We start from the raw sequence: 27,037 nt of genomic DNA, 5'->3' as shown, positions 1-27,037 counted from the left end.
GTGATAGGCTGAGTGACCTTCTGGATCTACCTAGGAGTGTTTCCAGATAGACGGGTCCTAGTGGTTAGGCCTCATCTTGAGTTATTGCATCCAGTTCTGGGCACCACACTTCAAGAAGGATGCAGACAAGCTGGAGGGGTTCAGAGGAGGGCAACAAGGATGATCAGGGGCCTGGAAACAAAGCCCTATGAGGAGAGACAGAAAGAAGAGGACATGTTTGGCCTGGAGAAGAGAAGGCTCTTCAAGCCCTTGAAAAGTCATCACACAGAGGAGGACCAGGATCTCTTCTGGATCATCCCACAGTGCAGGACATGGAATAACGGGCTCAAGTTACAGGAAGCCCAATTCTGGATGGATATCAGGAAAAACTTCCTGACTGTTAGAGCAGTACTGCAATGGTACCCATGACCTAGGGAGGTTGTGGGCTCTCCCTCCCTAGAGGCCTTCAAGAGGCAGCTGGACAGCCCTCTGTCAGGGATGCTTTAAGGTGGATTTCTGCATTGAGCAGGGGGTTGGACTTGATGGCCTTAGAGACCCTGTCCAACTTTACTATTATATGATTCTATGATTTTGTGAGTCTAGTGCTACTGGTCAAAAGACACTGTGGCCCGTTCTATACCATACAGGTATAGAGGGACGGGGGGTGATCCCAGACTTACCTCCTTCCTGGATCGTCCCCCATGTCCAAATGGGAGGAGGGACGTTGCGTGAGTGGAGGCGGCCATTTTTTTAAAAAAAGTTACAGGAGCTGGAGCGCACTTGCGCTCCAGTGAAAGGTAAGGGGGGGGACACCCAAAACCCACTCACGCTCCCCACCCCACCCCCGATTTCCCCCGGCCCAGCTTTTCCCCCTCTACTGATCCCTGCTGTATCTGGCCACTCTAGTCACTGCAGTTAAAGCTCCTTCAGCTTTAACTGTTGTGATGAAGAGGGAATTTCACCAGGTGCTGCATGCATACGAATGACACCTGCTGAACTTGCCTTTTCAATACAACTATTAAAGATACAGGAGCCCTGTCCTCCTTTCCATAGGGTCACCCTAATTCAGAACAATATGTTTTGTCCTGAGCTCCTTGGATAAACATGTAATCAGGATAAACATGTAATAAAGAAGCAATGCAGGACAAAATTCATGCCTTTGAAATGTATGCTTTTGTCCTTCCTGCTTTTTGAACTGCCATACACTCTCAGCTCATGTACAAACAAACAGCAGGTGGATGAAGAACTTAAAAAAAAATCTAAGGAAAAAAGAAGGAAAGAAAGGGTTTATGAACCTAGACATCACCATATTTTCAACTGAGCCTTTAATTAGTGCCGTGACTCAAGCAGTTCTTTGAGAAATCGCTTCTGCTAATTACATTGCCAGCAGCCTCCCAGCCCTGAACATTCACGTGAACCGCCTGGATCTTGCACAGTAAATAGCAGGTGAGTGCTGATCTGGTGGAAGATGGAGGCAGCAGAGTTGCAAAGGCACAGTTATAAGATGGGGGATACTTGGCTCAGCAATACTACAAACGAGAAGAATCTTGGAATTGTTGTAGATCGCAAGCTGAATAGGCGCCAACAGTGCGATATGGCTGCATGAAAGGCCAATGCTATTTTGGGCTGCATTAATAGAAGTATAGCTTCCAAATGGCATGAGGTACTGGTTCCTCTCTATTCAGCCCAGGTTAGGCCTCATCTAGGGCATTGCGTCCAGTTCTGGGCTCCACAATTCAAGAAGGACGCAGACAAGCTGGAGCGTGTTCAGAGGAGGGCAACCAGGATGATTAGGGGTCTGGAAACAAAGCCCTATGAAGAGAGACTGAAAGAACTGGGCCTGTTTAGCCTGGAGAAGAGAAGATGGAGGGGAGACATGATAGCACTCTTCAAATACTTAAAAGGTTGTCACACAGAGGAGGGCTAGGATCTCTTCCAACTCTGCTATTCTATGATTCTATGATTCTATGAGTTTGCGGCATTGTTCTGCTTCAAACTGCAGGTAGAGAGGTGTGATATTTCTGGATGTGTGCAAACAAACTGCCATCATTAAGTAAAGTCTGGTTGACCTGAGCATGCTTAAGCTTCCTACCAACTCCTGAAAGAACATTCTGGTAGTTGGGGGATGGCCCTGAGGGGTGACAGGAGAGGTGGAGACTGTTGGGGTCAAAAGACTGTTCCTAAGAGGGTTGTGGTGATGCCGCAGGGAGGTCCACTGGTGAGGCCTGGAGACCCAGAGTGGAGCAAACCAGCAAAAGGGGAAAGGTGAGAGCCTGTTGGCAGGGCCTGTGGCCAGGGGAACGTCTCCACCATCAAGGGGCAGAACCCATAGGAAATTGGCCTGTACATCTTCCAAGATGTACAGGCCAACACTAAGGTGACCCTATGAAACCCCGGTGAAATTCCCTCTTCATCACCACAGTTAAAGTGCAGGAGCTATACTAGAGTGACCAGATTTAAAAGAGGGCAGGGCACCTGCAGCTTTAACAGGTGTGATGAAGGGGAAATTTCATCAGGTTCCCCATATATACAAAGGACACCTGCTGAAATTCCCTTTTCAATACAACTGTTAAAGATACAGGAGCCCGGTCCTCCTTTTCATAGGGTCACCCTAACCAACACCAATAATGTTTATGCAGTCCAGATGCCAACTGTGTTACATGCATCAAGGAAGCCTGCCAAGGCCCAGACTACATATTGTGCTCACTGTTGTTTTTAAATCGATATTGTTTTGATGCTTTTTTGATGGTTTTAAATTTCTGTATATCTGTTTTTAATGTTCATTGTTTTTAACTTTTGTAAACTGCCCAGAGAGCTTAGGCTATGGGTCAGTATATAAATGTAATAAAATAAATAAATAAATAAATAAATAAATTATGTAGAAGATATTCCAGAAAATGTATATCCATTTTACAGGTGGGAAATACTAAGGGTCTCTAGATTGAAGGGCAATTAAATCATTACATCATAGAATAGCAGAGTTGGAAGGGCCCTACAAGGCCATCGAGTCCAACCCCCTGCTCAATGCAGGAATCCACCCTAAAGCATCCCTGACAGAGGGCTGTCCAGCTGCCTCTTGAAGGCCTCGAGTGTGGGAGAGACCACAACCTCCCTAGGTAACTGATTCCATTGTCATACTGCTCTAACAGTCAGGAAGTTTTTCCTGATGTCCAGCTGGAATCTGGCTTCCCTTAACTTGAGCCCGTCATTCCGTGTCCTGCACTCTGGGAGGATCGAGAAGAGATCCTGGCCCTCCTCTGTGTGACAACCTTTTAAGTATTTGAAGAGTGCTATCATGTCTCCCCTCAGTCTTCTCTTCTCCAGGCTAAACATGCCCAGTTCTTTCAGTCTCTCTTCATAGGGCTTTGTTTCCAGACCCCTGATCATCCTGGTTGCCCTCCTCTGAACACGCTCCAGCTTGTCTGCATCCTTCTTGAATTGTGGAGCCCAGAACTGGACGTAATACTCTAGATGAGGCCTAACCAGGGCCGAATAGAGAGGAACCAGTACCTCACGTGATTTGGAAGCTATACTTCTATTAATGCAGCCCAAAACAGCATTTGTCTTTCTTGCAGCCATATTGCACTGTTGGCTCATATTCAGATCTACAACAATTCCAAGATCCTTCTCGTTTGTAGTATTGCTGAATACATGAAGGAGAACTCAAAGAACAAGGCCAAGAGGATAAATAATAATAATAATAATAATAATAATAATAATAATAATAATAATAATATATTTCTTATCCGCCTCTCCACTTGGATCGAGGCAGGGAACAACAGTGAATATAAAGCATATTAAAAACTGATTACAAACATAGATAACTCAAGAAAAAGAGGCCACTTAGTTGAAGACTACACAATATGCATTAGATCACCTAAGGAATTACCCCCCTCCCCCTAGAAAACATTTACCCATAGTTAAAATCAATGGGAAAACAGCCAGGAAAACTGGTCTTGGACTTCTCCAGCTGGTAATTGGGTCAGAGAGGTGTGGGGAGGTGGGGGTATGCCAGACCCTCTTAAACTTCCTTGGCTGCCAATCAGTTGGCTACCCTACGAAGCACACATGAGAAACTGTTCTGCTAACAACTTTTCTAATTAGCTCATTAAGGGAGAGTGTCATGCTGACCTATTCTCTTTGATATATCAGTTGATTTAGGCTTCTCCATCACAAACAAAATAAAACACCCTTCCAAATAGAAAACTCGCCTATCGGGGAACAGGGTTCTACGCTACCCTTTCCTTGACATGTTAATTTTCTATGAAATACGGAGGAGTATTTCATTATATGAGGCCCCTCCGTCAGGCTAAAGCCGTACAACCCAGACACAGGTTTACCACAGCCCTGTGTTTAACAATTGACCACCATAGGCGAACAGGAAATCCATGCCAGCAAGTGAGAAGGCTTATGGAGGACAGACAGGTCACTCCGCCCCTCTTCCATGAGTCTACTTGGACTCATGGAAGAGGATACTGCGCTATGAAAGTGGTATGAAAGTGGTGTATATAAAAGACAGGAGCCACGCTAACTGCTTTATGGCAGTACTGAAGTGCACTGACAACTGTTGGGGCCTGCCACGACCCAGGCTCTGAACACCAGACCCGGCCGCGGCTACTCCCTGCTCAAGCCAAGCACCACCGCTTGATACGCCTGAGGCAAGGGATAAAAACCACCTTCCTCCAAACTAGGTGGAGAAAGGGGTTTAAATGGAGAAGGATTTTAATATATATAATAATGCGCTGTGAGTTATATCTGCTGAGGTGAATGGTTGTCAGAGTGGGTGTTAAATGAGTAAACTTAAGATGATAAATGTCAAACAGACACGTGGGATTTTTGTGGTAGTTTAAAAACAAAACAATCAAAATTTATTTTTAAAAGTTCACAAGCTTTGTTTCAAATAACAACATTTAAAAACCTTTTTGAAACCTTTCATCCAATCCTGTCACTCATTCCCATACGCGCTTTCCTTTTTCCCACACAATCACTCTTGAACTTTCTTTATTATCAGTATTGATTGATATACCTCAACTACGTGCACACCACACTCCAAAGACACCACTCTCTACCTTGACCCTCAAATTTCCCAGAACTTAAGTACCATAAACACAGAGAGCACTACAGACTCTACGAGTACCTAACAAGTCCCCCCTGAAAAGTTTTCTCAATCTTCTCAGTCATTCCCTTATATATCACTCCAGTTATGAAAGAGCAAATATTTATTTATTTATTTATTTCATTTATATCCCACCTTTTTTCCTCCAAGGAACCCAAGGCGGCGTACATAACCCTCCTCCTCTCCATGTTATCCTCCCAACAACAACCCTGTGAGGTAGGTTGGGCTGAGAGTCTGTGACTGGCCCAAAGTCACCCAGTGGGTTTCCATGGCCGAGTGGGGACTAGAACCTGAATCTCCCGACTCCCAGCCCAACGCCTTAGCCACTACACCACACTGCCCATACCATATACTGGTTTCATACCACTTTCATAGTGCTAGATCCTGCTTGGTGTGGCTCCTGCCTTTTATATGCTGCTTTCATAATGTAATATCCTGCTTGGTGTAGATTGGGTCTAAAAAGCCTGGCACCGGCCCTGGGAGCAGGAGCTACGCAGTCAGGAAAAACCTCAGCGCTAGCAGCCGCTCAGCTTGCTAAACCTGCCCCCTGTCCCTGCCCTGCGTCCCAGGGCTTATCTTGCACTGGGATCCAGCCCCTAGGAACGCCCCCAGACCAAAGCCACCAGAAACAGATGAAAGAAATGCGCTGGCATTGGAGCAATTGGGGGAATATCACAGCAAAATGCCACCATGAAAAATTGCAGCTTCAGGGCCGTAGCCTGACCATACCCTCCGGGGCACTCTGGAAACCTCTGGGGAGATAGGGAGGACTGGAGGAACCGGAGTTAGGGCCCAAAGTACCAGGGTTACGGTTACTGGGCCCGCGGCAACGCAACCCCAACTTACAGCGCTTTCCGCGGTGGGCAGCAGCGGCCATCTTCATGGGTTTAAAGCCCGACGTGGCTGCACGTTGGCGGCAGTGTCATATAAACAATGCAGCGACACTGCACAGCCATGACAGGTTTAAAAGAGCATATAGACACCCGCCCTGGAAAAGGCCTGGGGGTAGCTTTTTCTCTCTCTCCCTGCTGCTGTGCTCACTTCTATTTGGAGGGTGTTTCCTCTTCTTTACAGTGGAAGAACATTCCATTCAAACACGGAGCCCCCAAATGCGCCCTTGCGGTACAATCCATTCCAACATCTCATTCTTTTTGCACAGGTAGATGTGCCTCTGGAGAAGGAGCGGGCGGGCTAGACTGTTGCATCCCCCCTCTGAAATAAGTAGAAAGAGTGATGCCAGACCCAAAGCTCCCTCAAACTGTTTTCTTGGCTGATGTCGAGCCGTAGGAATTCCCCCGTTGTCGAAAATGTTCTGTTTTTGCTAAGGAAACAATGCTGATCCCTCTCCGCTCCAGATGTTAGCAATGTGGTGCTGCAAGCAACTTGTGGGGAGAGGCGAGGGAGGATTTTTGGGGGGGCTCATCTAATTCAGGGGGGGAGACTGTCAGAGCCTTGCATCCTCTCGGAGCTGGAAGCCAGCCATTTTCTCAACAGCTCTCGCACAATCACACACAGACGCCCTTCATGTCTTTCCTACGGGTTGCTGATGACAGGTTCCCAATGTTAACCCATTCGAGCTTTCGCGTCCATTCTTGTGAAATGCATGCGCCGTCCCACTCCTGTTCTTACAGGACTTTCCTTCCTTGTCCAGTCAAAAAGGGCCCCTTGGCATTCTTCAAGGATGTTGCTTGGGAAAGCAGGCTTCCGAACAACTTTGCACTGGGTAGAGGGGGCGGGGAAGGCCCTGGGACTTTCGCTGAGTGAGACTTCTTGAAGCTGCTTTTTACAGAGTTAAGACTTCACTGCCCCACCAGGTCCAGGCGGTGCGTTCGTTTTGGATCATATGAGGCCCATTTGGCTTCATTTCCATTAATTCTAAAATTAATGGGGAAGGGAACAAATGGGCATGAATGGGAAGGGGAGGAGGGAAGGGGGTTAACAGTACCAAGCTGTTGAGGAGGAGGAGGAGGAGCAGCGATTAATCTTGGCATAATTACCCCAGATAGATGTCTCCCTGTTAAAACACAAGGAGTCCAGCTCCTTGTCTATCTGCCTTCAAAGCCCTGCAGTGGCTGTGAATCGGCGCTGCATCAGTTATATGACACAGCCGCTGATTCGCAGCCACCATGGGGATTTCCCTTGAAACTGCAGTGTAAAGTCAGGGACTTACCCTGATTTTTTCCTTGGCAGTGAGATCCCCACGGCTCTTCCCCCATGTGTCCTCGTTCACGGGTCGATGCAGAGGTGTTCCTGGGTGGAAGGTGACCCCTAATTGGCTGCCAGAAGCCTGGGAAGAGGGCAGGCTGGCTAGCTGAATGGCCGCCGGAAAGCCCACATTGCCTTCTATGTGGGGATTAGCCGCCACCACCAGGGCCGGTGCCAGACTATTTGCGCCCAAGGCAAGGTGAGCTACTTTCACACACACACACACACACACACACACACACCTCAAAAAATGCCAACTTTGATTTTTAAGAACATATGTTCCCTGGAAAAAATAAGAAGCACAAAACTTGAAACTGCTAAATTTATTTTAAAGTGCAAGAAATACGTCATGCCAATTATAGCAAACAAATTGGAAAGGAACGTCTATGGCTCTAGAATGCATTATTTAATAGGAATATCACCTCCAAATCATCCCCCCAACTCACACATGCGCACGCACACACACACTCAGCATCACTCACGCCAAACAAACACACGCATGAACACATGCATTCACTCAAAGACCCCATGCACCCCATTCACCCATACATTCTCTCTCTCTCTCTCTCTCTTCCGGGCACATTCCGGAAGTCCGAACGTGGAGCCACCCCACCCCCACCCCAGGGTCCCTGGCTTCACTTCGGCTGGGCGGGCGTGGGGCGCCATCTCGCCCGCCCAGGCCCAGCTGAATCCTCAGGCTGGGCCGGCTCAAAGCCAACACATGTGAGCGCTGCGTTGTGCCCGGCGCCCCTCTTAGCTTGGCACTCTAGGCGGCTGCCTGAGTGGCCTCTATGGTAGCACCAGCCCTGGCCGCCACCCCGCAGCAGCAAAAGTGTGGGGTCTTCGCAAAAGCGGCAGCAACCCAGCACTGTCAAGGCAGCCCCCCACCCCAGTCTTGGATAAAGCTGGAGTAAACATATATCCCTCTAAGAGTGCAATTTTTTACATTTGAGCATCCTGGAAGAGAGAGCTATCAATAGGTACCAGTCCTAATGAGAAATATGTTACCCCCAGTATCAAAGGAATATGTACACCACTAGCTGGGGGGTATGGGATGGTGAGTGCTGCTCATGTCCTGCTTGTGTGTTTATCATGGGCAGTTGGTCAGCCAGTGCATGAAAAGAATGCTAGACTAGATGTACCCTTGGTCTGATCCAGAAGGCTTCTTCTTAGGTTCATATGAAAGTAAGCCCCACTGAATTTAATGGGACTTCTTGCAGCCAAGTGGTATAGGTTTGCAGCCTAAATCAGCTTACCTAGTTACTTCTTACTCTCCACCCCCTGTGGCACTGAGGAAAGGTGGGGGCAAGCTAAGGATCCCCTAAAGTACTCAGGGATGTGATGCAAAATGCTCTGTGTGTGTGTTTGTGTGTGTTATGAGTTATGTGAGCTTCGACCTGAAATGGGTGAGCCCAGACCCAACTTGGCTTCCTCAGTGAGAACTAGGCCAATGTCTGTTTTCTGTTTTGTTTTAAAATAGCGCTTTTCTTTGTCGCATGCCAAACTTGAGTTTGCAAATTAAGATAGGCTAAGCCTAAGGATTTTAAAATAATATAAAAGCGTATGACCGGGCATTTTAAATGATACTAAATCTGGAAATGATCCAAAATGGAGCCATGCTACGATGCCTTTTCTAGAAACAGGCATGGTTGATGGCCTTCCCAGAGGGTTAAAAATGTAAGCTTAGACAGCCAGTGGAGAATATTCTATAAGTTCAGACAAAGACTGGCAAGATTGCTGTTAAGTTGATTGCAAAGGCTCCCACCTCCTATTCACTATAACTAATTCTTGGCTTTCTCTGCCTTGCAATAAAACCGACACCTTTCGGCTTTCTGGTAAAGCTGTTGTTTCTGTTCCATCAGAAGTCTCCGTTTTGTTCAGTGCATCCATGGGAAGGGAGTCCTTCAGCCATTGGATCGGATGTCAGAACTCCCACCCCTTCGGCCTCTCCAAGCTACATTGCGCACATCGGAGGGTTGACTTTGGCAGGCTGTGCTGGTGACTGTAAAATTCCATTGTTGAAATGGGGCAAGTGTGAATGAGGCCAGAATGAAAGCAACAATTTCCCCCCCGCCTTGAGAGCTTAGCACAGGCGTAAAGAAAATGGAATGGCTTGTGAAATCAAATTTACGGCTCCTAGGAAGCCACAGCTATGGCTCTTCTCCACTTTTGCCTCCTCTTTTGCTGTTGTTGAAGTATTTAGGAAGGAAAAACACCCTTTGTTCCAAAGTGGATATAGGTTCCAAAGCTCTTCTCAAGCCATCTCATCTTATACAGGTGTTTTCCTCTCTCTCTCTCTGTGTGTGTGGTTTAAAATCCTCCTCCTCCTCTTCTCTATAATAGCATTTCTTGGTGATGGGAGCAAGAACAGTTATGAAAGAGCAAGAAGAAAGCAAGTGGTTGTCAACATTTCCAGGAACGAATTGGGTTGGAAAAACTATGGCTCATTGATACAATCCAAAGCCATTCATTTAGAAACCATCTAACAGGTGTGTGTGTGTGTGTGTGTATGTGTGTACTTTGCCCATAGGGGGCATCTTTTTATTTTTGCACCTACCATCACTATCACTCCCAGCTTGCCTTGAGGGTCTCCTTGGGGAATTTGTTCTGGCTCGTGGAGCTCAAAGCGGAAAGTTAACAGGATACGAGTTATGGTTAAAGCCACTGATAATCTTGCTGGGATATATTTGAAATGTTTTTAGGAAACTACTTTTTAAGCCTGTTGAGAACTGCGAGAATTGAAGGAGCCAGCAAATGGAAAACAAGCTGACTGGATGCAAAGTGTGTGGAACAACTTGCTTATGATGAAATTAACACATGTGCTAAAGTTTTGGAGAAGGGCGAGAAAAGCGTTCCTGGAGAAATGGAATCAGTTTGCCGACCACTGGAGTTGATGACGGTCACAGAATTTCCTTAGATTTATTAGACTTTGGGAAAATCCAACTCTGTGATTCTATGAAATTTGTGAAATGATGCAATTGGTTTAATCTATGCTTGGACACAGTCATCTTTCTGTATATAAAAAGGACAACCTTTAAAAGAATTTACTATCACATGATGCAGTAATTTAAAAGGGTTTAGACATTCATTTATGCAGCTCAGAGTATTTGTCCACCCAGCCCAGTATCCTTTACACCAACTGGCATCAGCTTTCCAGTCTTTCCCATCACCTGCTAGTTGATACTTCTGAGTCCAACTGAAGTGCCTGGACTGATCAATGCCCTACAGACATCAAGTGCATGGAGGGACATTTCCCGTGGTGACGATGACAAAGATGGTAAGATGATGTCCTGACCCAGGTGGAAGACTGAGACTTCACCTTACGTAGAAACAGGACTTCTGGATATAAAACCATCTAGTTTTTTCTGGAACACCAAATATGGGGGACTGATCCGGAGGACACAGAGTTCTCCTGTGTCACACGCTGGAATAATTGCCATGAGAAAGACAACTTTAAGGAGGAGGTCAGTGGTCGCTCATAGTTTGAAGGGCTTACCTATCAGAGCAACAGCAAGACTCCATGGTGGAGGCTTGTGTGGAGAAAATAGGTTGCACAATCCCTAAAAATGTTTTAACTGTGGAATTTGAGAACGTGTAGAAGCTTTCCCCCTCTCCATTGGGCTATGGAATGCCACACTAGCAGCTAAGTAAACCTTCACGGAAGAGAATTTCAAGCCATCAGACTCCAGGAACGAAAGGAAAATAGACACATGCTGCAATGGGCAGCTGATGGGATCAACATTATGTCCGGCTGAAAACACTAAACATCTAGATCATTTCGCTTTGTAAAAATGCAACATAGACTACGGAGGACATGCTGGACTTCCTCCGAAAAGGAGAAGCGAACATGGGGGGCACTGGGTGTTGCTGGAGGAAGTGAAGGGCACTACTGTAGGTTGATCCCGGTGGCAAAAGGGAGGATGAACCACCTTTGGGTTCAGCTGTCATTCATGTGACAAGGCCCCTTTGCAGCTCAACTGGTCTGCAATATCTTTGTCCTCTCCTGCCAAGTGGGTGGCTCCCATGAACATCCCTTTCGCTATGCACCAATTCCAAAATGTTTTAGCATGGTTGTTTTAGCATGGTGCAGGACCATGCCCCTCCCTGCTTGCTGATGTAGAAGGTGGAGTGTATCTGGGGATGTCAGAGAAACCCACAACGGAATCAAATGAGTTTAAATGTCTATGAATCCGACCCGTAGATTTCACAGAACAATCCGGGTTGTGTTTTTTTCTACTTTCCAGAATTTTATGCAAATTTAGTCATAGAAAAATATGAATCATCATCATCATCGGCTGAAAAAGTGCATTTCCTCCATAGGCTAAAGCATGAAAATGCACATTTTGGGGGGGATTTACTCATTTGGAAGGGGAGATTTGCACATTTTTGCAAGGGCGAATTTACACAAATTTGGGAAACTGGAAAAAAACCCAAAGTTGCCAAAGAGCAGACAAGGGAACGAATAGGCACCTGACAATCTGCGAAATGCAGATTGAACGGATTTTACAAACTCTGCACCGTACAACTTGCTAGGTGTGTTTTGAAAGCTTGCCAGGTCTTGGTAATGGTGAGTAGTTAGAGCGCACTTCTTTAGACGCAACACCAGCATTGACTGGTGACCAAACATCATGCATTCGGAGAGATTTGCAATGGGAACCCCAACGCATTTGGGGTGCACTCATCATTAGGGAAAGTCGAAGGCAAGATGGAGGGAGGATATTCTGGAGGTGACGGACTTGACCTTGGGGGAGCTGGGGGTGGCGACGGCCGACAGAAAGCTCTGGCGTGGGCTGGTCCATGAAGTCGCGAAGAGTCGGAAGCGACTGAACGAATAAACAACAACTTATACTGTCAGACCACTGTCAACACTGATTGGCAGTGGTTATCCAGGTTCCAGGCAGGATTCTTTCTTTGCCCTACCTGGAGAAGCCGAGGGTTGAACCTGGGACCTACTGTATGCAAAGCAACGGCTCTATCACACTGAGCTATGGCCCCTCCCCGACTAAGAATGCTCGTGGGTCGAGGCCATTGCTACAATGCCTGTTCCCCAGCAAGAATCTAATCCATCTCAAGGACTGTGCATTCTCCACACCTCTTGCCTTTCTGTCCTCCGCAAAGTACTGTTCTGCAATATCATGCATTGAGGCAAGCTGTTTTCATACGTTCTTTGAATGCAGGAGAGCGAGTGGGAAAGAGAGAATGATTTAGGCCAATGTTTCTGTAGCAAATAGTTTCGTTAAATATCCTGCAGATGTTGCTGCAGCTCGGATGTGATTTCCAGAGAGGCAAGTCTGAAACGGTCTCAGAGCGATAATGGGAGGTTAACATTCCAAAATCTCTGCTTGGGTACTGGAGTGAGTGCCAAGATTGTGGGTAGTAGGTTTTTATGTTCTGTACTCCTTTTTAATTGATTGAGGCAATGCAGTTGCAATCCAAAATGCTGCCTCTGGAGATTAAACTTCAGCTTGGACTTCACAACCCCTATCCACTCCGTTGAGATCTCAATTAGCTGACAATGATCTCCGGGACTTAACGACATCAGCTCTCATGAGCTGGTCCAAAGAAGCATCCATCTCCCTCGCCTCGCTCCCAAGTGCAGGATGTAAGTCCAGGAGTGGGGGGACTGAATGCTAATAAGAGATGGGCCACAGGGAAGGTTGGAGCCCAAAGGGGAGACTCACCAAGGACTAGGCAGTATCAGAAGTCCACAAGGCAATCCAAGAATGAAGACCTGATGCAGGTAAGTGGAACCTGAAGCCAGTACAGAGGGCAAAACAGAGGTGTGGCCCAAAGAACTACACGTGGTTGTTCATTGGAAGTCCTCATCAGAGCATGAAGCATCGGCACAACTTGTTGCTCTCTTTACGAATGTTAACACGGCACATAGCATAGGAGACTTGCTTCCTTGTGGATGTGGAAAGATCATAGAATCATGGAATAGTAGAGTTGGAAGGTGCCTATAAGGCCATCAAGTCCAACCCCCTGCTCAATGCAGGAATCCACCCTAAAGCATCCCTGACAGAGGGTTGTCCAGCTGCCTCTTGAATGCTTCTTGTGTGGGAGAGCCCACCACCTCCTTAGGTCACTGGTTCCATTGTCGTACCGCTCCAACAGTCAGGAAGTTTTTCCTGATGTTCAGCTGGAATCTGGCTTCCTTTAGCTTGAGCCCATGATTCCGTGTCCTGCACTTTGGGAGGATCGAGAAGAGATCCTGGCCCTCCTCTGTGTGACAACCTTTTAAGTATTTGAACAGTGCTGTTATGTCTCCCCTCAATCTTCTCTTCTCCAAGCTAAACATGCCCAGTTGTTTCATGAACTAGCTAGTAGGTGGTGTTCAGCCATTAATGGGCACACACGGGAAACAACCCCCCTCCATAATCACATCATCCGACAAACGCATCATCCAACATCACTTGCTTTGGTAAACAACCGTGTAACCTTTCATGGATTTGACTGGAGCACCTGTTTGACTAGAGCATCTCTCACTTATGTTCTTGGCCAACAAAGAAGATGACTATTTATAGTGCTTGTAATTAAAAAACACACATGTACCTTACCATGGCAACCACAGTGTCCATGCACTATCTAAGAGACAAAAAGCTTTGCCTTGTAGGAAAAACACACACACACACCACCACAAAGTGATGTCAACTCCTGCTTTTGGAACAATTTGTTTTCTAGTTTCTAAGCACCATCCCCTCCCCACTCACACATACAGTTTATGGCACATTATTTATCTGTTCCCTCGGCAATGAAACCTTTCCCCTTATTTTATTTACCTCTACAATATCTTAAAAGATGCAAGCAAGCACACACTTGAGAAGCAAATCAACTCCGTTTGATACACCATTTTCAACTTTAAGGTATTATTCTGTCGTAAAATACACACAACTTTTAAATACCAGGGTGGGAGCAAAGGCAATTATGTTGAATGTGCGTGTGTTCGTAGCATTTTACATCTAGTGCAGCATGAGGAAAGGCAAAAGATATGGCATCACTACGAATCAGGTCTAAGAAAAAGTCCTCTGATTTGTGTGTCAGGTTAATACACAGACAGGTATTTCCTGTGGCTGCCTACCTGTTATGGAAGACCCTTGCCTTGGAGACATACCAAAGTCTAACCAAGGAATCTTCTGGAACTTCCAGTTGGGTTTAGATGTTCAGAGATCGGGGCTGCTTTTTGATGACAGATGTTTTGTGTTTTTATCCCTGCACTGTTAGGGTAACATGGGTAATCTAGAATCATAGAATAGTAGAGTTGGAAGGGACCTACAAGGCCATCAAGTACAACCCCCCGCTCAATGCAGGAATCCACCCTAAAGCATCCCTGACAGATGGTTGTCCAGCTGTCCTGAAGTTATGGGCGGACTTCAGATTTGTGGGCTCTACTTTGCTTTTTATTAGAACCCCAAGGCCCACCAACAGGAGCCAGGTGTGGAATCGTGGGTCAGGGGAGGAGGCAATTCCCTACTGCATCCCATCAGCCATATATTAGGATGATCTGTGAATAGAAGTAAAAATTGCATCAGAGTTATTTATTATCTTAACGGCCGGGGAAGGCAACGGCAAACCACCCCGCTATAAGGCCTGCCAAGAAAACGTCAGCGAAAGCTGGCGTCCCTCCAAGAGTCAGCAATGACTCAGTGCTGGCACGAGAGGTTCCTTTCCTTTCCTATTTATTAACTACTGACCCCAGTACAGTTGTTTTAAACAGATGTTGTCTGTTTTTGTTTGTATTTTATGCTTTTAAATTTTGTATATAATGGACCAGTATATAAATGTAATAAATAATAATTTTAGGTTTTTAAAAAGGTGTGTTGTTGCACCCTATATTCTAAAAATAAAATAAAAATGGTATCACCCAACATTTTGTGAGTGGCAACTGTTAAGATGATTATCACTGTCTGTACTATTTGTATTTCAATTCCTTTCGACAACGCAGTTTACAGCTCTGTGAATCTGCCAATTTGAGGATAACGCTCTATGGACAACATCTATGAAAGCTATGAATGTCAGAATAAATGTTAGTTTTTAAGGGGCCACAAGACCCTCTCTTGCTTTTGCTGCTATAGACTAACATGGCTACCCCTCTGGAAATTGTTACATTTAGATAATTATGTTATAGTGGATCAGAGCTTCTAAGAGCCAAATTTAGACAGAAAAAATGCTTTTTGTTGTTGCTATTGTTAAACAATTGGGAGTCAATTTGCCCATCACTCCTGCAAATAATCCAATTATTTATCTATAGATTTCAATTTGCCTTCTCCTCATCCTTTGTCAACAGGAGTGGCTAGGTAGGCATACCCACAGACTAGTTTCTCCAGCAGCCTTACATTCTGAAGGACCCGATCATATTGGTCCAGTTTGCACAATCAAACAGCCCACCATGGCTTATTTAATGCTGGTGGCCATTTTGAATGTTCAAGCCACGATCATGGGTTGTTGTCATGTCATCCGAACCTGAGTACTGTTGGTTATGAGAAGGTTAAACAACCCTCACTTGCCCTAAAACAGGCCATGGGTTTTGCGAGTGTGTGTGTGTGTGAGCGAGAGAGAGAGAGAGAGAGAGAGCGCCGGGGGTGCAAGGGACAGGAGGCTTGCATCAATTTGTCTCCTCTAATTTGGAGCAAACCCTGCCTCTAACCAGGAGGAGGTGCACAGAAAGCGCAACTGCATTTGGCATCAGCGCTACAAAATATCAGACAGATCCCAGCTGCATTGCACTGGCTAAATGCTGCCAACAGATCCACATTCTAACCCCAATTGTTATCTCTCACAGCAGAGTTCTGTTATTGCCACAGGTCTAGCGGTGCTGGAAAGGAGCAGCTTGCTAGGATCTGGGATGGATTAGTCTGGTTAACGTCCAGGGTGATGCCAGACTCTTTGTGGGCTATATCAGAGCCCTCATTGTGTTGAGAAAGTGCACTTAAGCCAAGATTTGCATTATTATTATTATTATTAGTAGTAGTAGTGGTAGTAGTATTGAGAGGGGGAAATGGAGATTTAAAGAAAAATATAAGCAAAGAAGGCAAAGAATGTTAAGGACAGGGCATGGCAAGAGTAGCATTAAGCAACATGGAAGAATTTTTATAGACATCTGTTTTCTTTCTACGTGGCCATTTTTTGTATGTATTTTATGCAGTTTATTTCCCTGTGCCTGGGTTAATCTCCCCAATGAAGGTTTCAGGACAAATATGGGTAAAATATCTGAGCAAAATCTATAGGCCAGACATGGTTGGTTTCATCAAACTTTGCCCAGAGGGCTTGTGCTCCACGTCGAGTTTGGCTGAAGTTGGCCAAGATTTGATTCTCAAATCAAATCAAACGGTGCTGTTCTCCTAGCACACCCTGAAATTCCAATTGTTTCAGTCTCCCTGTTCACACGTCACGCACAAATGCAATTGTACTGCAAGAAGATGTTCGGCATCAGCGTGGGGGGGGGGAACAGAGAGCATGGCAGACGGGCCATAGCTTCAAGGCAGAGCACCAGCTTTGCACGCACGACATAGAGGTGGGCAGACTCACCTGTGTCCGACTCTGTTAGAGTTTCTTTGAGGCTTGGTGATCACCTGACAAAGACTGCAGAGGCCACCCGTGAGGGAGGAAGCAGCAGCCAGGCGCCTCTCCACCGTGCCTGGGTCCAGCTCCAGCTGAGAGCCCCCTCCCTCCTGCTACCAACTGTCTCTGCAGAGGCCACCAGTGAGGGAGGAAGCAGCAGCCAGGCACCTCTCCATCGTGCCTGGGTCCACCTCCAGCTCAGAGCCCCCTCCCTCCTGCTACCAACTGTCTCTGCAGAGGCCACCAGTGAGGGAGGAAGCAGCAGCCAGGCACCTCTCCACCGTGCCTGGGTCCAGCTCCAGCTGAGAGCCCCCTCCCTCCTGCTGTCACCTGTAACTGCTGAACTTTGCAACTAAGATTGTACTGCCTGAGTTTGCTTTCCTTTCCCCCCTCCTCCTCCTCCTCCCTCCCAATCCCCTTTCCTTTTGTGTCATGTCTTTTAGATTGTAAGCCTGTGGGCAGGGACTGTCAAGAAATACTTTTGTAAGCCGCCGTGAGAGCCTTTTTTGGCTGAATGGCGGCATAAAAATCCTTAAATAAATAAAATAAATAAAGTTGCGATCCCGTCCACCCTCGTCCGGTGCTTCCATTGCTGTGCACAATGGAGGCTCCAGAAATGGCGTATTTCCCATGTTGCATAAATGGCGGCCGTAAGGTTAAAGGTGTGAACGCTCCATTCGCTCCTTCAATCTTGTGTAAACAGGGCCTTTATTTATTTATTTATTTATTTATTTATTTATTTATTAAATTTATATACCGCCCCATAGCCGAAGCTCTCTGGGCAGTTTACAAAAGTTAAAAACAGTGGACATTACAAAAAGTATACAAAATTTAAAACCATAAAAATATATATAAAAACAATAGTATAAAACAGTATCCATTTTAAACAACAGTTGCTCAGCAAAAAAAGCCAGGAAGCTGCTGATAAGAGCTGGCAAAGGACAAGAGCAGTTGACTCACACCATGGAGCGGTATAAACTGTTGCTTATTTTATTTACTTTTAACAATTTCTAATCATGAGTTTTTAACTTAACGGGCCTCCTCTGGAAGTTGTTAGAATAACCTTGGCAAAATGACAACAGCTCTTTACCCTGCTGCTATAAATGCTCGTAATATAGGCCAGGTTTCCCTCACACTTCTCCGTCTTGGTCCTCTGAACCAAAGGCCGCAGGTCTGAGAATCAGAGCAGCTGTTTCTCCTCTCTGAGACCAGACTCTTGCTCCCTCTCCGTCTCTCGCTCTCTGACTACAGTTCTCAGCAAGGTTCAATATATTACTTAAGGTTGGATTAAATTACAAAAAAGGCAGCACATTTTAATCAATTACTTTAAAGCCATTCAATAATAATAATAATAATAATAATAATGAAGAAGAAGATGACCACGACATTCATAGAATCATAGAATAGCAGAGTTGGAAGGGACCTACAAGGCCATCGAGTCCAACCCCCTGCTCAATGCAGGAATCCACCCTAAAGCATCCCTGACAGATGGTTGTCCAGCTGCCTCTTGAATGCCTCCAGTGTGGGAGAGCCCACCACCTCCCTAGGGAACTGGTTCCATTGTCGTACTGCTCTAACAGTCAGGAAGTTTTTCCTGATGACCAGCTGGAATCTGGCTTCCTGTAACTTGAGCCCGTAATTCCGTGTCCTGCACTCTGGGAGGATCGAGAAGAGATCCTGGCCCTCCTCTGTGTGACAGCCTTTTAAGTATTTGAAGAGTGCTCTCATGTCTCCCCTCAGTCTTCTCTTCTCCAGGCTAAACATGCCCAGTTCTTTCAGTCTCTCCTCATAGAGTGGTTTTTAGCAGCTGCCTCTTCTCAGGACGGTTTGCAAATCTCATATTCTTCTGCAGCGTCGTTTTGGCACGCAGCCTCAGTTTCGAAGTTCTACATTTGATTCCCCCCATTCTCAAAACTTCCATTCTTTCCTATGCGCAACGCATATTTCATAAGGCAACAGCATATGCTAACAACTTAGGGCCACACAGTATTGACTGCCAGGAAGATCTGAATACATCTGTATCTATCAAGGTAATATATCTGCCTTTTCTCTCCAAAAACAAAAGCAAGCCAAAACGCACACAGCAGGGACAGGGGTACAATGACAACAAATGCAGCTGTTATTGCTCACAACTTGTGGGTTGCCACAAGCACTTCAGAGTGGCGCAATAAACTCTTCCTTTGCCAAATGCGGTTTGCTCTTTTACCAGTTATTCTTTTGTGCATGTTAATGGGTGTGGATGCATTGGGCTTCGCTTCTGCGTTCTTTAATCCCGCAAAAGCCGTGCAAAATTGGGATGTCTTCCCTTGTTAAACCAAAAAACAACAACCCACCCATCCCAAACACAAGGGGGAATATGTATCTAGAGGTCATGGATTACTGAAGACTGGGCTTGTTCAGGGGGGAAATAACAAGAGTAACCTCAAACGTGATATAAGGACGTAAGAAGTGCCCTGCTGGGTTAGATCAATGCCAACATAGTCATAGAATCATAGAACAGTAGAGTTGGAAGGGGCCTACAAGGCCATCGAGTCCAACCGCCTGCTCAATACAGGAATCCACCCTAAAGCATCCCTGACAGAGGGTTGTCCAGCTGCCTCTTGAAGGCCTCTAGTGTGGGAGAACCCACAACCTCCCTAGGTAACTGGTTCCATTGTCGTACTGCTCTAACAGGAAGTTTTTCCTGATGTCCAGCTGGAATCTGGCTTCCTTTAACTTGAGCCCTAATGGGCTCAAGTTAAAGGAAGCCAGATTCCAGCTGGACATCAGGAAAAACTTCCTGACTGTTAGAGCAGTACGACGATGGAATCAGTTACGTAGCTGCAGCTCAACGCAGCTGGCCTCACTTAGTCATCAGCATCACTATATAAGGCAAGACTCAGACTCTGTTTGGCTGCTGGAAGCAATTGTTGTTCCTGTGGCTTAATTACCATTCTGACTGCTGCTTATCTTGCAGCTCCCGTGATTTATGACAAAACGGTCTTTCCTCTCACCTATTTACATGGTCTTTTACCACTGGAGAATATGTGGGGTTGAACTGGGGTTCTGTTTGTCTGCAAGACATGGTGAAATCCCTGCTCAGCCATGAAGGCTATCAATGCCTGTATATTACCTCCGGTGTCAGAGGCAGCACGGCCCTCAATGGCAGTTGCTAGGTGGCTACTAGGAGGAGGGCTTTCTCCTCTGTGGCACCCGGTTGTGGAATGAGCTCCCCAGAGAGGTCCGCCTGGCGCCTACACTGTACTCCTTTCGTCGCCAGCTGAAGACCTTTTTATTCACTCAGTATTTTAACACTTAATTTTTAACTTAAATTATACTGTTTTAACTCTGTATTTTAACCTTATATCAATTTTGCTGCGTGGTTTTATCCTGGTTGTGCTTTTTATATTGTATTTTGTATTTGTGTTTTTTAACTTGTTGGTTGTTTTATGATGGTTTTAATTTTTGTGAACCGCCCAGAGAGCTTCGGCTATTGGGCGGTATAAAAATGTAATAAATAAATAAATAAATAAATTGGGAATGAGGCTGCCTTAAACTAAGTGAGCCCATTGGCCCATCTACTCCAACTGACAGCTGCCCTCCAGGGTCTCAGGCCTTTCCCAGTCCTGCAATACAAGTTTCCAGGGACTAACCTGGGACCTTCTGCATCCAAATCATGTGCTCTACCTCTGAACTATGATCACTCATTAGACCAGGGTTCCCCAACCTTTTTGGACCCATGGGCACATTTGGAAATTTGAGAAACTGCTGTGGGCACCACCACAAAATGGCTCTGATGGAAGTCGTGGCTAGTCACATAATGGCTGCCGTTGGGGCCTGGATAGTCAAACGTGAGGTAATTTTACATTTTTGGGGGCGGGGCAGGGAACAGGGAGTGGAGAGCTCTATGGATGCTGTTGGAGGTCCCTGCGGGCGCCATGACATCAATAGGCAGTGTTGGGTGCCTCTTATTTTTTTTTTTAATTTATTTATTTATTTTATTTATTTATTACATTTTTATACCGCCCAATAGCCGAAGCTCTCTGGGCGATTGGCTGAAAATACCTTGCCCTAAGTTTGAATCCTCCCTTTGTTTTAAAAAAAACAACTACTCCCTCCACATGAAAAATTACCGTATTTCTTCGATTGTAAGACGCCACCGAATCTAAGGCACACACTAATTTCAGTGCCACCAACAGGGGAAAAAAGCTTTGATTCGAAGAAAAAATAAATTTCTCCAATCAGCCAGCAAAGCAATTTTACGGTACATACACGCAGCGGAGGGGGAGAGGAACAGGGAGCGAGCGAGACACAGACACGCGCGCGCGCGCGCACCCACACGCATACGCATAGAGGCAGGTTACATGAATGGGAAGCAGGAACCAATCGTCCCCTGCCTGGGAACGGACAGCCACACATGCATTCAAAAGCTGGTCTGCACCATTCACACGGACGGGAGGGGGTGGGCGGGCGAGCCTAACCAGTGCTGCTCAGGTGATTCTTCTGCTTCCCATCTCCTTAACAGAGGCGAGGCCAAGCTCTTTGGAAGCTCACTGGCCTGCCGGAGCTGGGGTCCCTCCCAGTCGGCTCCCGGCGGCAACGTTTGAGATGCTCCGAGACATTGCCCCTCTCCCCCCCCTGCTTCTCTCTCCACTCCCTTCTCTCTCTCTCTCTCTTCACCCCCTACCCTCTTTCCCCACCTGTCCCGCTGCAGACTCGACAAATGTAATTACCGTATTTCTTCGATTCTAAGGCGCCATCGAATCTAAGGCGCACCCAATTTTTAGAGCTGTTACTTTAGGGGGAAAAAGTGCGTCTTAGAATCGAAGAAATTCGGTATTGGTTTGGGCTGATGGCTAGGCTAGAACGTTCCCACTGACAGGGAACTTTGGACGTGGGCAAGCTTTCAGTCACGTGATCCCCACCCACCCCTGAGAACAACAACATCCTGAAGAGCTACAATCCTAAAGTACTTCGCCGTGTGCTTTCTCCAACAACGTTGCTTGGTTCTCACTGAGCTATCTTTGCCATGACGCACTATTGAGTCTTGAACTGCTCATCCAACACGGCAGAAGCACGTTGCGTCTCCAACAAGGGCTGCTGCCAGACACAAATATGTTCCAAACAGATCCACTCACCGCTCCTCCTCCACCATCACTGCTCAGATACATTTCTGGCCTGTTCAACTTGGGCTTCATTTCTGAATAATTAACCCAGCTTCAGATCCTCTTTCGCTGATGACAGGAGACACTTTTCAACATTGTTGGCAGTTTTCCGCTTGCCATCTTGCAGTGGGCGATTATGTGTTTTTAAAAAAATGTTCTGGATGAACAGGAGTTCTTCTTTTATGAGCAAAACTATCTAGTCACCAATGTGCTATTAGAGAGGCAGGCGCAACAACCATAAACTTAATTTGCGATGTACGTTTCTGGCCATTTGGTGACCATCTGGTTTGCTGGGTTTTATGGTTGACAGTTATCTGACCACACTGTTGCACAAACTCACCAGTTTAATGAAATAGGGATATAATTTTTAACGGTCTAGTAAAAATACAGGTTTTTGGACTATATTGATGCAATGTGAGATAACCACAGACCATCTAAAACAGTAGCTGAAGGAACGCATTCTGAAGCACGTTGCTGTGTTGTTTCTTTGCTTTGAAGTCGGTACGCTGTAGCCACTCTAGAACCCATTGTTATGAGAGTCATGCAGAAATTATCGGGGAAATGCAAAAATAACCAGTTCCCATAGCAGTTACTTCCCCCAAAATTCATTTGGGAGTTAGTTGTGGTCTATCTTACCATTTTATTTGCCGTTTTTTAGTTTCCTTTCTGAAACCCATGCTTTTACCTCACTCTGGCATAACCCTCAAGATCTTGAAAGCAGGTGGGAGATGCTGGCCTAGGAATGGAGGTGATGTCACTTCATGGACCATAATTACATATTCTCCTGAAAGATATCAAGGGAAACTAAAAATCAATGTACAGAACTTGATTAACTACTATTATACTAAGTATGCGACAGAGTAGGACCTTGGAATGGAATTACCTCACAAACCACACATATATGAGACCACACTTTTGAAACTGTGGATTAATTAATAATGGCATGCATAAACAGCAAGTTTTATCTTTCTGTGACCAACAACTGTAATAACTACATTTGCATTCACAAGTTATCATATGCCCGCTAATTGATTATTAAAAAGCAATATATTTTGATTTAAGAACATGAGCCCTGCTGGATCAGACATCCAATGCATCTAGTCCAATATTATGTTCACACAGTGGCCAACCAGCTCTTGTCCAGGAACCTACAAGCAGGACACAAGTTCAGCAACACCCTTCCACCCATGTTCCCCTGCAACTGGTGTACATAAACGTACTGCCTTGGATACTGGATTTATAAAATGTTGCTCAAAGACAGTGCCGTCAAGACTTGTTTCTGTAACAATCTGCCCATTTTCAAATGTACAGGTTATGAGGTGGTTGGGAGTGTGCAGTAACAGCCACCCAGGGGGCAGAAATAGTCCCAAAGTAAAACTAGTAAAACAATTTCCAGCCATATCGCAAAACTGCTCCAGTTCAGATCCCCTCAGTGCATGCTCTGTAAGATTGAAGTGGTTTCTCTCCACTCTCCACTCCCCACAAATTACGATTCAATACGGTCAGCCCTGGATAGTCTGTTGCCTGAGGCGGGGCAGCAAAGGACACCTCCCACTCACCCAACCCAACTACGTTATTTTGGAACACTACGAAGAACACCCCAACATCATCTCTCCTCATCCTTGACAGTAAAAATATGATAAGAGCAAAATAAATAACGTAACGACCTGCTGCCGTTTCTGTCGGGGTAATCACTGAACTTAAGCGTGCTGTAAAATACCGACTCACAGTGATAGCAGAGTATAACTATGAACACAGCAAAGACTAAAAAAATATAAGGCAGCGATTTTTGTTTGTAGGGTACAAAAATAAATACTTTACTGACAGAAAATGATTAGTTATGGCAAAACAATGTACAATTCAATACTCACACATGATCATATGATATACAGCTTACAGCAGGTTTCACAGCAACGAGAGTGATGATTTAATCTGGTTACAGTGGTTCCAAACACTCTTTATATACACTTTACAGTACAAATGATGCAATCAATAATTGGCACTAATAGAAAAATTAACACTATGTCATAGTCCAATTATTCAATCAAGCCCATCTGCAAAGTTGACCTTTCAGTGATTGTCTTTAGCTGACTCCACACTTTATCCAGGATTTGCAGAACCGTCCAGAAATATGGAAAAGGAAAAACAGAGTCCAGTCCAGGACTCAACAGTTTCATGACATCCCAAAGCTGTTGATGAGTCCTCAACCTCACTCTGCCTAATGATAGGGCTGGCCCCTATGATTCATGCTGGATATTCCAAAGGCGGCCATATTGCCCAATAAAGAAGCACCTCTTTTGACTAACAGTGACTAGGCCAACCTGTGCTAAACCTGTACTGCAGCCACTATAGATTACAGGTGAAGGAGTCACATGATTTAATCCCCCCACCCCTGGTCCCTGTTCATAGAAAACTAGCATTGTCAGGGAGAAAGTCGGGTTCCAATTCTACTCCTTGTCATGTTAGTTCAGTATGTAGATCATTTCTTTTGCACAGCATTGCATTCAGTCATGAGAACCTCCTCCTGCATTAAGTGGTATAGCCCAGATACTGCATTAAGTGGTATAGCCCAGCCTAATCAACACCAGGCAGGAAATTGCACCATGAAAGTAGTATATAAAAGGCAGGAGCCACACTACTACTTAATAGTGGTATTGAAGTGCACTGACAACTGTTGGGGCCCATTGACACATACCATGTAGGGCTTTCATAACGCTATGAAAGACAGATGGACAACCATCTGTCAGGGATGCTTTAGGGTGGATTCCTGCATTGAGTAGGGGGTTGGACTCGATGGCCTTGTAGGCCCCTTCCAACTCTGCTATTCTATGATTCTATGATTCTGATATCCTGCTTGGTGTGGCTCCTGCCTTTTATATACCACTTTCATACAGCTTTCATATTGTGATATCCTGCTTGGTGTAGATTAGAATCATAGAATCATAGAATAGTAGAGTTGGAAGGGGCCTAAAAGGCCATCGAGTCCAACCCCCTGCTCAATGCAGGAATCCATCCTAAAGCATACTTGACAGATGGTTGTCCAGCTGCCTCTTGAATGCCTCTAGTGTGGGAGAGCCCACAACCTTCCTAGGTAACTGGTTCCATTGTCGTACTGCTCTAACAGTCAGGAAGTTTTTCCTGATGTTCAGCAGGAATCCGGCTTCCTGTAACTCAAGCCCGTTATTCCGTGTCCTGCACTCTGGGAGGATTGAGAAGAGATCCTGGCCCTCCTCTGTGTGACAAGCTTTTAAGTATTTGAAGAGGGCTATCATGTCTCCCCTCAATCTTCTCTTCTTCAGGCTAAACATGCCCAGTTCTTCCAGTCTCTCTTCATAGGGCTTTGTTTCCAGACCCTGATCATCCTGGTTGCCCTCCTCTGAACACGCTCCAGCTTGTCTGCGTCCTTCTTGAATTGTGGAGCCCAGAATTGGACGCAATACTCTAGATGAGGCCTAACCAGGGCCGGATAGAGAGGAACCAGTACCTCACGCGATTTAGAAGCTATACTTCTATTAATGCAGCCCACAATAGCATTTGCCTTTCTTGCAGCCACATCGCACTGTTGGCTCATATTCAGCTTGTGATCTACAACAATTCCAAGATCCTTCTCGTTTGTAGTATTGCTGAGCCAAGTATCTCCCATCTTGTAACTGTGCATTTGGTATACTACATTGCAGACCTAGGCCAAAGAATTTCTGCTACTTGTGTATTCATTGTTTCTCTTCCTGAAGCATTTTGGGGGGAAACACTGTGTATGGAAGAAAGAAATGCCATATACAATGAAATCATATGCTATAATTGTGATTAATAACAGTAATAATAAAAAAATCAAGGGGCATGGCCTTTAAAGCAATCACCTAGGTACTGGGTAAACATAATCTACCGTTGGAGCGCTGACTTCTTGGTTTCGATACGGAGCCCTGCAAACAAAAGGCCTTCAGGAAAGAAATTTATTTGCCCCATTTATTGGCTGCAAAACGGCTGGAGAATTTCAAAGCGACAGGAATCATTAGAATCTAAAAGTGAATAAGGAATGAAAAGCAAGGGGGAGAAAATGTTTTGTTGCCCTAGAAACAGCTCAGTCCCCATTCCTTGGTGACCCATTAACCCGCATATTTTGGCACTGGAATGTGTAAGAAAGCTCCACAAACCTGGAGTTTCACAGCATGTGGAAAATCCTTTCCGCTAGGAAGGGTGGCCTCCCTGGCCGGCAACTAACAGGGGTCATCAGCGTCACCAGGTCTCCCGAGGCACAGGAGCAGGGCCTGGGGTTTGGTGACACTTAATGATTTTCCCCAGAAGGCGATTTTTCTCCACCGTTTTTGCCCTCTTCCCAGCGTGCTTTCTAAAATACGTTTATCACAAGTGGAGCCTGGAGCAAAATGTCGCAGCTAGGGTGGCCGCTTACGAATCTCCAAAAAAGGGGAAATGCCTCACCATGTTTTCATAAAATCTGCCTATGCTCATTTACATGAACGAATACACATTTAGAAAGAATTGTTCTAATTTAAATAGAAACGCACCAAATCTCACCTTAGTGAGGAAGTCTGTGACCAGCTGGCCCTGTGTTCAGTCTACTGTCCAGGTGCTAACAGTGGCGGGGCAAGAATTCTGATGGTTCTTCCTCTTTCATCCAGAACTGGACAGGACAGCCCTTCAAAGAGAGGATGGTCCTCTGGCAACCTTTCAGCTAGAAGACTATCTATTATCTATTCCCATGCTGTAACAGGAGCGCTCTGGTTCAGGGTTCCGGCGGGCCAGACATGTCCTCCTTTGAGATACTTTGAGCTAAAGCAGGCAAATTCTCTAACGCTTCATTTTCCACCTCCGCACTGACCCCTTCAACATCCCATGGCTCTTGAGGGGGTCACTGAGCATGTTCAGGATTATTGCTGTTTTAAGTGGAGTTCCCCTCCCTTTTTTAATTTACAGAGTAATATACCTCAGGTACCTGTGGAGTCCCTTACATACACGGAAAACAGTGTTTTATGGTTGAGTGGCCCCGTTTTGCTTCTAAACAGGTAGGCATTTGACC

At 45.7% G+C, this 27,037-nt stretch overlaps 1 protein-coding gene across 1 annotated transcript in view; it reads right to left on the bottom strand.

The window, feature by feature from the left end:
• The window catches only part of MORN1 (MORN repeat containing 1), a 215,264-nt gene that overhangs the window by 25,670 nt on the left and 162,557 nt on the right, over window positions 1-27,037 (bottom strand). Inside the window, exon 14 of the mRNA XM_063145530.1 lies at window positions 22,688-22,786. Coding sequence (XP_063001600.1) covers window positions 22,689-22,786 — 98 coding nt within the window. The 3' untranslated portion in view covers window position 22,688. The remainder of the gene's footprint in view (window positions 1-22,687; window positions 22,787-27,037) is intronic.

Source organism: Elgaria multicarinata, chromosome 20, assembly GCF_023053635.1.
Source record: "Elgaria multicarinata webbii isolate HBS135686 ecotype San Diego chromosome 20, rElgMul1.1.pri, whole genome shotgun sequence".
Classification (NCBI taxonomy): Eukaryota; Metazoa; Chordata; class Lepidosauria; order Squamata; family Anguidae; genus Elgaria; species Elgaria multicarinata.
Note: the sequence above shows the minus strand (reverse complement) of the source record. Positions and strands in the feature narration are given on the sequence as shown.